The sequence below is a fragment of the Vanessa cardui genome, chromosome 14 (genome assembly GCF_905220365.1).
Source record: "Vanessa cardui chromosome 14, ilVanCard2.1, whole genome shotgun sequence".
Taxonomy (NCBI): Eukaryota; Metazoa; Arthropoda; class Insecta; order Lepidoptera; family Nymphalidae; genus Vanessa; species Vanessa cardui.
In genome coordinates, this window is record NC_061136.1 from 10,555,916 (window position 1) to 10,568,055 (window position 12,140).

The 12,140-nt window shown below is 30.9% G+C and overlaps 3 protein-coding genes across 3 annotated transcripts; 1 reads left to right on the forward strand and 2 right to left on the reverse strand.

Moving 5' to 3' along the window:
• The first annotated feature begins 206 nt into the window (after positions 1–206).
• Positions 207–5,460, forward strand: LOC124535183 (testin). The gene is made up of 6 exons (XM_047111283.1): positions 207–424; positions 509–638; positions 855–1,007; positions 1,121–1,200; positions 3,317–3,475; positions 3,594–5,460. Exons 2-6 carry the CDS (start codon positions 509–511, stop codon positions 5,196–5,198), a joined length of 2,127 nt encoding a protein of 708 aa, XP_046967239.1. The 5' UTR covers positions 207–424; the 3' UTR covers positions 5,199–5,460.
• Positions 5,461–6,924: 1,464 nt separating this feature from the next.
• Positions 6,925–7,498, reverse strand: LOC124535142 (probable prefoldin subunit 6). The gene has a single exon (XM_047111225.1). The coding sequence runs from the start codon at positions 7,334–7,336 to the stop codon at positions 6,968–6,970; it is 369 nt and encodes a 122-aa protein (XP_046967181.1). The 5' UTR covers positions 7,337–7,498; the 3' UTR covers positions 6,925–6,967.
• A 2,174-nt stretch (positions 7,499–9,672) lies between these two features.
• On the reverse strand, positions 9,673–11,988 carry LOC124535416 (myb-like protein X). The gene is made up of 3 exons (XM_047111627.1): positions 11,739–11,988; positions 10,127–11,378; positions 9,673–10,066 (listed from the first exon to the last, which is right to left on the reverse strand). The coding sequence occupies exons 1-3, from the start codon at positions 11,986–11,988 to the stop codon at positions 9,673–9,675; spliced, it is 1,896 nt and encodes a 631-aa protein (XP_046967583.1).
• Between the last annotated feature and the right edge of the window lie 152 nt (positions 11,989–12,140).

Genomic DNA, 12,140 nt, shown 5'->3' on the forward strand with positions numbered 1-12,140 from the left:
TATTATCAATTAAATTAATTTTTTTTTCATGTATTCATAAACGGAAAAAAATGTTCGTAATATATAGGTGTAAGAATAGTAATGTAATTTATAATAGTAATTTAGATATTTATTGTATGATTTCCATAGTTGTTACGAATAGTAACATTAATGATTAAATTATCTGATTAAGGCTGCTTGTGCTTGGCAACAATGCCATGCACAAGCAGCATTAGTCATCGAAGCTATTAGCTGTCAATGTGACAACAACAGTATACTTATGTTATTCTTTTGAAGTAGACGATTGATAATTATTTGTTTTAATTATTTTTTTGTGTTTATTTTCTACAATTTGTATTTAGATAGATGTAATTTTTCACTGTAAAGTTGCTGTCCTAGCTTATCTTTTTGTAATATAATCAAGATTAGTATCTAAACCAAAACTGTAAGCCTTAATCCTTTGTTATGATACATCAATTTGCATGTTTTAGTTAAGATTTTATTAATATTTTTCTTTTAATGATTTCAGATGGGTGATTCTTGCGTAGAAACTCCTGAGGCACCTGCCTGGTTGTCCAAGCTGGAGAGTCAAAGAGAAAAATTAAGTAAAGCACGTCTCGGTCACGACAGCGGCGCCGGCGCGCCTTGTAATTCGTGTGGTGAGTTATCATCGTGTTGATATTGATGAATTATTAATATCGATGCTATTAATTTATATTTTTTATTGATTGATTTAATTATTATTTACGACTTCACTCATTTGTCTTAATTATGATATAATATAGCATAGCTAGGAAATTTTTGTTATTATTTATTTTTAGAATATATTCTTAATTGTAATTATATTTTAACAAAAGTTAGTGAATGTACTACAGGTTCGGGTTGTCCTGGCTTGGATTTACATTTCTGGCGTAAGGTGTGCAGAGCTTGTCACTGCAGTAAGGATGTGCATGATGTCCAGGATGATGATTTGTCAGGATGGGCCCAGTTTGAGCTACTAGGCACTGCCAAGCCAAAGAAAGCTTCAAGTTAGTAATCTAAATACTAAATATATAGGTTGATTTAGATATTTTTTACTTAAAAGAGAATATTAATTATTTTTGATGGATATTTAGATCACCATATATATTTATGATTACAGTGCCCCTTATAAAGATCCGTGGCGTCACGGATAAGCCAGTGAAACTTGATTGGGTGCCTCCAAATGCTTCAACAGAATTGGTAAGTATTATTCATATTATTGAGAATGAATTGAATCATACGGCCGTTATACTATCAATTTTAGATAAGGATGATAAGGATATCCGATAAGTAGCAATGAATTTGATATTGCTGTTATTTGTTATATCAATAATATTTAGTTTATCATTCACATAAATTTGCTGAAATGCCTCTTGTAAATACAAACATAAAATACTCTAACATGGTTTATTGCGTATGGATGTCATATTTTTAGTGTAGACATGACTTAGCAGTAACGAGGTGATTAACTATACAAGCACATAACTCATAGAAATAAAAAAAAAAATTCACTTCAAAATTATGTTTAGATGTTAAAAAAGCCAAACTTATTCCTGTAACAAATTGAGTCTCCTTTTTTTTTTCAAAATATAATATATAAGAAACCAAAATGAATTACCTACTTCATGTAACAAATATAAAAAAATTTAAAATGCTCAAAGGTCTAGAACATTTGACTAACAGGTTTGTTGCACGCAAAACAAATTTACAATACTCAAAATTGTAGTTGAGTTATAATACATAATAATTTAAGATTTTTAGTTTTTATCTATCTGGTCATTATGATACATAAAAGATACAGCATATCATCACAGTTCTGTTCTTCTTTGGCCCAAAATCGCATAACATTTTTATAGTCATAAATCCAAATAAGTAGATTTTACTTCTCAATCTATCTTTAGCTATATACTATAAAATGATGTAAATATGATCACCATCATCCTACTGCTCTTATCCCAATATTATGTGGGGTAGATGCAACATGTCTTCTCCTTCCATACTTCTCTGTCAGATGTCATCTCACAAGTAACATTCTTTCTAACCATATCCTCTTTCACACAATCCATCCATCGTTTCCTTGGTCGTCCTCTACCTCTATATCCGTCCAAACCCATGCTGAAGGCTTTTCTCACAATATGTTTCTCATTCCTCCACATTACATGCCCATACCATGATAGCCACCTTCCACATAACTTCTCGGCTATCGGTGTCGCTTTCAAACTTCCTCTTATGTACTCATCCCTTACTCTATCCATTCGCGTAACACCACACATTCCTCTTAGCATTCTCATCTCCGCAACATGCAATTGTGCAAACCTACAGCCACATTGAACCGGTCGGTGTTGCCGGCAGACGATCGAACGTAGGTACACGATCCCCTGGACATAGCACGGACTAACTCCACATACTTAACAGGCAAACCTTTCTCTTTTAATGCCCACCGTAACACTTCACGAGGCACCCTATCATAGGCTTTTTCGAGATCAATGAACACCAGGTCCTGGTTCTTGTGATCATGTCTGTATTTCTCGCACAATTGGCGAAGTGCAAAAATGGCGTCCATTGTCCCTCGACCTGGCATAAACCCAAACTGATTTTGGGTAATTTCACTCTCTTCTCGCAATCTTCTCTCTATTACCTTCTCCCATACTTTCATAGTATGGGACATGAGCTTTATCCCTCTATAATTGTTGCAATCCTGTACATCCCCTTTATTTTTGAAGATGGGCACTAGTGAACTATTGCACCATTCTTGTGGGATGGTTTCTGCGTGAAACAACTTATTGAAGAATATAGTCAATCACATACACCCTTCACTCATTAGCACCTTCCTTTCTTCAACTGGTAAAATGATATAGATATGAACTAAGCAATAAAAAAAATTACTGGTTAGTAATCATTTTTGATGATTTCATCATCAACACATATTGCAAGGAGATCAAACAGTACATTTTGTAGAAAAAATATTTTTTTGCAAATAATTAAAAAAAAGATAGTAATAATTTTTTGAGAATCATCAAATCAACTTACATATTTTTTCCTTGCTATCTCTGTTAGCTACCACAATTAAGTGTTTTCGTACAGGAAATTTTTGGGCGTCTTAATGAAGCTACTCACTAAATATTCGCTTGCAATCAAGTGAAAAATGGACCATGGATCCTGAACTATATCAAGTTTCAATTAGGACAAATAAATTTAAAATAATTTTGGCCTTTGTAACCTAAACACAAAAATATACAATTTCTGGTCTGCACTACTTTCTATGAAATAAAAACTTATTTAGTTTTTTTATTTATTACGATTTTAATTTTTTTAGGTGTCAGAATATATGTCATGTCTTGGACCACTGGCTCCAGTTTCCGGTTCAGAAGCAGCCAAAAAACGTCGCGCACAGCTTCGCACACAGTTGCCTCCACATGATGTAGCCCCTGCCGCTAGACATCATGCTTCTGATCAAGAGAAATCAGAGCATACGGTATGGTGATATAATAAAATTAGGATCATAGAAAGTTACACAGATATACAATTTACAAATGTCAAAATTAGGTTCTTAGTATATAATTTAACTAAATTGAATATTAATTTCTTTGCAGGAATATATTACCCGAATAAAAGACCATGTGGTTGGCATGGGTAATGTAGTAAGGGTTGGTCCTCTTCAAAATGGTGAAGTATACTCTGTTGAAAGCAGCAAATCACATACTGCCACAAATAATACAAAATCTTATGCACTACCATTGAAAATATCAAATATATCAAGAGGAGTCAAGTATAATATAGTGCCTAAAAATGCTTCTGACAAGAAACTTGTGCTGGATTCACATGGTAACATCGTCAGTAGTGCTGCCAATTTGCCTGATTATAAAACTAGTGCCATACTAAGCAGGATTGTAAAGGATAAACTTCATGTAATGAGAATAGAATCTGACAGGATTAAAAGTGCGGTTGAACATGGCCCTGTCTATGACAAATTGTTGAAGAACTTAAATGATTTGTGTTTGCCAATTTCTAATGATGTCTATCTTCAGCCAATAAAACTGTTTCGGGATGAATACAACAAAAATCCTCAATTCAAAGAAGAGGTAAATGAATTTGCAAATAAATCACTAGGAGCTCAAGTAATGCCTGATTTGTGGTCTCTAAGTAATAATAATGTTATGGGTACAGCAAAGTTACTAGATGGCAGAATTCAAAAAGGTACTATCTTTGCTCCTAATGGTGAAATATGGAGTTGGAAACATGAACCAACTACACCAGAACATAGTGGTACTATTTGTTCCACAAAAATAAATCCTCAGTATTCTACTACTACAAAACCAATGAATCAGGTAGAGCCACAGCAAACAGCTCCTTTAAGAGATTATCTGAGGAATAATTGCGAAGAAGATCTTCCCCCTCCACCATTACCTAATTACAACACATATCCAGGTGCAATATCTAATCCTCAACAAAGTAATGATTGGAATAGTTCCACTGATAACATTCAACTTGATCATAGTGGAAATCCTGTCCAGATTAGCAGCTATGCAGAGCAGTTAGATCCAATTCTTACTCAATTTGCTGACATATCTCTAAACCCCGATGAAATGGAGTTTAACAGGAAATTATACAATGAAGGTGTGCCATGTCAACGTTGTGAGAAACCTATGTTTGCTGGAGAAGTTGCTGTAAAAGCTGAAAGAGCTGGACAAGAGGCCATCTGGCACCCACAATGTTTCACTTGTTGCAAATGTGGAGAGTTGTTGGCTGATCTTGTATATTTCTATTATAAGGGAGAAATATATTGTGCCAGAGATTTGGCAAATGTTTTAGAAATACCACGTTGTGCTGGTTGTGATGAATTAATATTCACAAGACCATATACTGCTGCTGAAGGCAGAGCATTTCATGTACAACATTTTTGTTGCTATCATTGTGATGCACCACTCGGTGGGAAAAAATATGTGCCAGATGATAAAACTGGTCTACCTGTATGTTTGTCCTGTTATGATCAATTTTATGCAGAACGCTGTAGGGCGTGTGGTGGCGTCATAGGCCCTGAACAGCAAGGTGTATCATGGAGCAATATGCATTGGCATGCAGAATGCTTTATTTGTTCAGGTCGTATGTGTGGTAAAAGTTTGCTTAGTGGCAGATTTGTTGTTAAACAAGAAATGCCATTTTGTAGTGTACCTTGTGTACAAAGTAAAATAAAATAAAATGATAAATGACAAATATATTATTACTATGATAAATTAGTATTTGTATAACATTATATTGTCTAGATTAAGGACGAAACTATAGATGTTATATACACCAAAAGTATTTAAAAATATTATCAAACTTTTTGTATAAAAAATTGTAACAATTGACAATTATTGATAAATTAACAAAGAAGACTTATATGCTCAAATGACTGATAAAGTTATTGTGATAATCATTCGTAATCAAGGGGCCAATATTAAAGTTTATTATAATATTTTTATAAGTATAATATTTTTAATATTAATATTTAAATTGAAATACTACATCAATATTGTCACTTAAAGAAATATTTAGTCAATAGTTCACACTTTTGTGTGCATATTTACATATTATGTTGTAAGTAAAAAAATTATGTAGGCTTAATAATATTTTTTTTGATACACTGTATTCTTTAGGAAACTAAAGCAAATTGTGCCATTAATGTTAAGAAATCTTTGACGAAGACAAAGCAAAAAATATAAGATGTAATATATTTCTAAAAGTCATGTGTTTTATTTCAATTTTAACTCTTCCACTCATAACTTGTCTTGATACTCGCAGGTTTTTGCCTAATAAATTATTAAAAATCCTTAATCCAATGATGTTTCTTGGTTCTATTGTTTATCCAAGAGATGAGTAAAGATTATATATATCACAAGGTCCAGCAATTCTTTTAGAATTTATTACTCGGCAACAGATATACTTAGATCAGTTATTGGAGCAACCAGCAATTTATAAAAATATGGTATTTTTATGGCAAAATGGCTTCAAATTGTTTCTTATATTCCATATTGCTGAATGTCACAAATTGCCAAATACCTAGTGGGCATGAAAATTTAAGTCAATTTTATCTGTCTTAACTATACCTATTTCTGTGGCTTAACTCGATTGTGTTATTCTCGCTTTTGCTGAAACATTGAGTGTGGCTGAAAAAACAGTAAATAATAGTTTATTATATATCGTTTTGAAATTGCGTTTGTATAAAACATTCCCTAGTTTATTCAAGTTTGTAGGAAAATATTTTATTAAATGAATACTTGTTAATATAAGGCCATAAATTTTTTGATATTTTGACACAATACAATTGACCAACATTGGCTCAAAGCGAGCAATCTTTTTGTGGCTATGAAAGAGCACCTGAAGTGGTGTAGATAGATTTAGACAAGAAAATAGATAGAATTTAGACATGGACATATCAGACATTTAGAGAAGTTACAAAACAAATGCATGAAATTGATACAATTTATTATTATTAAATTAATTGGCATTGTAATAGATATATGTATTTGGTGAATGCTTGATAGAACATTATTCGAGATTGTTACATGTAACTTACTAACTACTACTAACTTATGGAATTAAAAAAATAATCATTTTTAATAAAAATCAGTTATAACTATTATAAAGATATTTTAAAAAATTTGAAGATTTTCATTGACATAAATTAAATCATTTGAATACATGCTTTTGAGTAATTACTTTTATTATATATCATAGGAACACAGTAAAGTATTAATAAAACTAATTTGCTTTTTTTTACTTTTTTATTTATCTTTATATACTATTAATTTTAAAATAAATAAAAATGTATTAATCTGTAGTACTGTAACTTACATTTGTAGCATTACAAATTTATTTATACATAACTTTAAAATTAATCTTGAGTGTTTCTTAGAATGTTAATTGAAAGAATAAAAATACTTGAAATTACAAAAACCACAATTTATTTTTATACAAGTGTTATCTAGGCAGCAATTTTCAAATTATCCAGGTTGCTTTTCAATTTATTTAAATTCTCATGCACAGCTTCTTGTTTATTTTCTAAAGCTGAAATGTTTCCATCTGATCTTTTTATTTCTTTACTAATATATTCTAATCGTTTGGCCACATTTTGTTTTGCTTCTTCCAAATCTTGCTTTACTAATACTGGTCCAATGAGTTTGTAGACTTCAGCATCCTTTTTCAATAATAATAGTTCTTCTTTTACAGCTTTATTTTCGTTTAATTGACTGTCCAATTGCTGTTTCTGTGCTACTGCCTTGTGGTATTCTTTTTTTAAATTATTAAAAATTTCGAATTCTTTTTGCCACTTCTTTTGCACTTCTTCGGCCATTGTAAGATAAAATTTATATTTTTCGTAAAATTGTATATGTTTGAACAGAAAATACTTTGATATTGGACAAAGTTTTTAAGCAATTACCGATTACAAAAGAAATAGGTTAGGTTACAGAAAAGTCAAGCTAACTGACGTCTGACCTGACAATTGACATTGACTTATAGTGTTGTAACATGACTAAAAATAATTGGAAACAACAATTTATTATTTTTTTTAATAAAAAGTTTAGACTTACATCGATAAAATTAAATATGACACAATGTTTAGTTCTTAAGGTATTCATTTTATTCGGTGACAGAACGACCTGCTAGACATAGTATTATGTTTATCAAGAAAAAATATAATTTTATAATTGACAGAACGGAAACAATAAAGAAACACCGGTAAATGGCAAAGGCTACAGTTGCTAAAACCATGAATATATGTTGTGAACTATGAATGATACGTTAAAACGACGATTCAACTCGTTCTTGAGACGTTCTAATAGGGGCAAGGTTTATATTTGATATGTTGTTTTTCATGGATCATTTTCATCAGATCTTTGTTTTTCAAATCGAGAAAAAATGAATAAGTATGAAAGCCAATGAGGACGAGTATGGTCAATGGGCCAGTGACAGGTAGGAGTGACGTCATACGAAATATAGATCCGTTTACGCGCGAAAACTTAAATTGGCATTTTGAAACCACATTTTGTGCAATAAATTAAAGTGTTTTAGATTTTTAATATACTTGTGGTCTATTCTATATGGATTTCTTTAAAATAAACACAAAATAAAAATATTGCATCTTCCCTATTGTAAATATTAGGTAGGGTTATACTTAATTGTACATACAATTTTCTTACTTGACTCGGATGAAATTTGTTAGTAAAGAAAACGAATAGCGCGCTTAGCAAAATAGATAAAAAATATCTTTATAAAATAAAATAATGATTAATAATTATTGATAAGGTTATATAAGTATGATAAATGTGAAATATTAATAAAAGAAAAACTATTAGTCATAATATTATTGTGAAGTTGTGATTCTTTAAGGTTGGACAAACACAAGAACAAGGACTCAAGTCGGTTTTCGTCGACTATTTTCCGAGAAATACTACTACAGCATGTGTATAGGGTGTCTGCGGTACCGTTGCGTTGTCTGCGTAGTAGTGTGTTGCTGATTTGCTAATGATTTTTTGTCATTGGTATGCACAAGAACTACTGGAAATGTTTCTAAATTGTACTCTTTGATTTCACCAGTATTATCGAATTTTTAGTTAGATCCTGTAACGAGGGTTGCCCTCGTTACAGGATTACAGATATTACAGGTATTACAGGAGGACCTCGACGCTCCCAGAAAGTTTCATCTTCAAAGAAATCCAATTTCATAATATGTAATTGGATGAAGCCCATAGGTAGGAAGTTTCCAAGGAAGCGCCTTGTGCCATACGCGATCGAAAGCTTTCGCTATGTCCACCAAAACTACTGGAAATGTTTCTAAATTGTACTCTTTTAATGAAATTGGATGTATGTATAATAAAACTATTAAATGTAATCAGTCTAAAAATTTTATTCAGTTGCTAATCTTTGCGTGTACAACATAAATCATAAATCTTTTGATATTATACAATAATATCTAATACTCTTACTACCTTATATAATATTACGTTAAAAAAATGTTTAAGCTTTTATTTAAACGAAATGAAAATGATAATTGAAAAAATATTCTGTCAACAGATAATGTAAAGTGTGTTCGAATGTTGTTTTCAATCACAGTCAAGAGTTTCCTCGACTGATTTCGGATAGAATTTATATTTATTTCATATACTACTTACTAAAGAAATTAGAAAATTAACTTACGAAAAATGAAACGACATTATTTAATATGTTACGAGAGGGGAAGGTGTGCGTGTGCAGGTGTTAGGGGAAAAAAGTAACAAATATGTGCTATTTCAGATAACCTAATTCAGTGCTCAGTTTCAGTCATCGCTTTCAATATGATTTGACGTTCTGGCATGATTTGTATATCCGCAATGTTGTACAATTAAAAATTGAATTTAAAATTAAAAATTAATGTAAGATATAATCTTACGTGTTATATTTTGTCTAATGGAAATTATCGCATATTCGCGGCAGTTTTTTGTGGAGAATTTGCGCTTCCCGCAATAGTTTTGGACCGAAAACGTATATCTATTAATGACTCTCGACAATAATTAACACGATAATTTAACTTTTCATAAAAATATTTCTTGACTAATAAATACTTATTTATACAGGACACAGTACCGTTTAAGATGGTAAAAATTACTAATTTAACAATAATTGTTATTATATAAAATATAATTAATATTTCTATAAATTCTCTTCATATTCTAAAGTCCATAAATATCCAGCTTTTGGATCACCACTTTTTTCGGCTTCTTTCTGGATATAATTAGCCTTTTTCAAAACGTTTTGAATTTTTTCTTGTAAATTAGGATTCCTTTCATTAGGTCCAAATTCTTGTAATTTTTCTGATCTTTGTCGGAAAGTTTTACTTTTACCAAACCGCTCCCGTACAAATTTCTCATAAGGGTCTTCATCATTGTTTATGTCATGTTCATCATAGGTATTCACTTGGTTTGATTTTTTTAAATTTTCTTTAGGCTTATAATAATATGATTGGTAAAAATCATCTCCATCTTTATTTTCTTTCTTATTTTCATCAGTTGATTTGTTTGATTCATCATCTTCTGTCTGTTCCTCGCTGTCATCGTAATAAAAATAGGTTTTTTTCCCTTTATTCTTTTTATTTTCATAAACGGGCTCTTCTCGTGCATATGATAAAATATCATCTGGTAAATTTATTTCAGGTAATTTGATAGTTATGTCACTAAATTTTATATTTAAATTGTCATCGAAATTGTCTTTTTTAGGAGAAATGGTATCTAGAGTGCCATCGGAACTCTCTTGTTCATTTTTACTAGTGTTCGTTTTTTTAAGATCATGGTTATAATTTAAGGGTATCCTTTCGAATTGTTGTTTAACATTAACCTTCTCATCATTAGGAGGTTCGTTTTCTAAATCGACGTTAAAACGTTTCTCATCGTTATCTCTTAAAGGAGCTTTAACGCTTTCATTCAGATTTTCCTCACTTTCTTCATCACTATCTTCGCTGTTAAGTTCTATTACAGGTTTTACCTCGCCATCATTTATTTTAACATGGTCTTCATATTCGTTAGAATTGTCTTTTATTTGATTACTGTTATTCTCATCTTTAAGAATTAATTGATTCTTCGCTTTGCTATTATTTATATTGTTTATGTTAAAATCTTTAGCGTCTTTAACTTGATCATCAACTTCAACGCTTTCGTCACTAAAATCATCTAAATCAGCTTCTTGAGGCCTTATAATTTCTTTAGTGGGTGGATCGCTTGCGTAATCTTTGTGTAATGTATTTTGTTTTCTATTTTCAATATAATCTTCTCTTGAATCTTCACTTGATTTCGTCTCCGTTGGATCTTCCTTGACAGCTACGCTCTGTTTATCTTTAATGAATTCATTTTCTCTACTATAGTATTTGTTTTCAGCATTCAAACCTTCATCTCTATCACGCGCAACAATTGTTTGTCTTGGTGAATATTTTTCACTATTTTCTTTACTCTCTCTTGACTCGTCTTCAGTATTTTGAGGTATATCCTTAAATTTGTCATAATGTTCCTTATTACTGTCTACTGATGTCCTTTTATAATCTTTTTCATTTTGCCTATCTTCATCATTATCTTCATCCCTTTTATGGTGAATATTTGTATGTATTGGTGATAATTGCTCGATACTTTCATTTTCACTGGATTCCTGTCTTCGATTCAATCCTTTTCCAGTTTTTTCAGGTATATCTGTATATTTTTCTTCCGGGTCAAAATTATTCTCTTCACTTTCTTTAGAATTTTGCGTTTCAACAACTTTCTCTTTAACATTTTCAGCTGAATCATTATAATCTGTGTTTTGGTAGGATATTTTTTTTTCACTAATTTGTTCGTCTTTTTCTCTCTTGTTATTTTCTGTCTCAGTGACTTTGACTGTAGGTGAATATTCAATATTATCGATGTTTTCACTATTTTTTACGTTTTCTATGTTAGTAGGTTCTATTTTTTTGTCATGCAGTGTTTCAATATTAATATCTGCCAAATTTTCACTTTTTATTCCATTTATTTGTGGTTCCAAATCTTCTCTTTCTTTGTTTTCATGCTTCGTAATCGTATCCAATAAAAATGGAACGTCATGTATCTTTTCATCTTCAACATTTCTTTTTTTCCTTTTTAGACTATTTTTATTATGACCTTTGGTTTTTTCTTTAACTACTATATTATCACTTTTTTTGTATACATATTTTAATATGCTGTCAGTGTTAATTTTATTTTGATTAGATAGATTATCACTTGTTGCATTTGCACCGTCAGTGCTATTGATTGGTTTTTGAACTGTGTTTCCAGCGCCATTCTGTGGCACATCATCTAATCCCTCCTTATGTTTCTCTTGTAACGAAATACTTAATTTTGTATTATTACTATCTTTTGGCGTATTCAAATTATTTTCATTGCTGGTATTAACATTTGTTACATTTTTGTATTCATTTTGTTCCACCTGGCCGCTGTTATTTGTTTTATTGTGAATAAAAGCGTCTGTCATCTGGGAAACAATCAAGAATAGCTTAATAGTTATTTAAATAAATAATGTCAACTGTTGATTATTCCATAAATTAGGAACTAAAACAACTGTGCTGTTAAATTTAAAGTGCCTAATAAACTAAATCAATGTTAGAAAACTAAATAAGGGTGCAT

Excerpts from the sequence above, each read along its gene's own strand:
- LOC124535183 (XM_047111283.1), top strand. The coding sequence starts at position 509 with ATGGGTGATTCTTGCGTAGAAACTCCTGAGGCACCTGCCTGGTTGTCC. Across the intron at positions 639-854 it reads CGCGCCTTGTAATTCGTGTG|GTTCGGGTTGTCCTGGCTTG; the intron begins GTGAGTTATCAT and ends AATGTACTACAG. Across the intron at positions 3,476-3,593 it reads AAGAGAAATCAGAGCATACG|GAATATATTACCCGAATAAA; the intron begins GTATGGTGATAT and ends ATTTCTTTGCAG.
- LOC124535142 (XM_047111225.1), bottom strand. The coding sequence starts at position 7,336 with ATGGCCGAAGAAGTGCAAAAGAAGTGGCAAAAAGAATTCGAAATTTTT.
- LOC124535416 (XM_047111627.1), bottom strand. The coding sequence starts at position 11,988 with ATGACAGACGCTTTTATTCACAATAAAACAAATAACAGCGGCCAGGTG. Across the intron at positions 11,379-11,738 it reads TGACGGTGCAAATGCAACAA|TCAAAGTCACTGAGACAGAA; the intron begins GTGATAATCTAT and ends ATTCACCTACAG. Across the intron at positions 10,067-10,126 it reads TTATCATATGCACGAGAAGA|CGAGGAACAGACAGAAGATG; the intron begins GCCCGTTTATGA and ends TTACGATGACAG.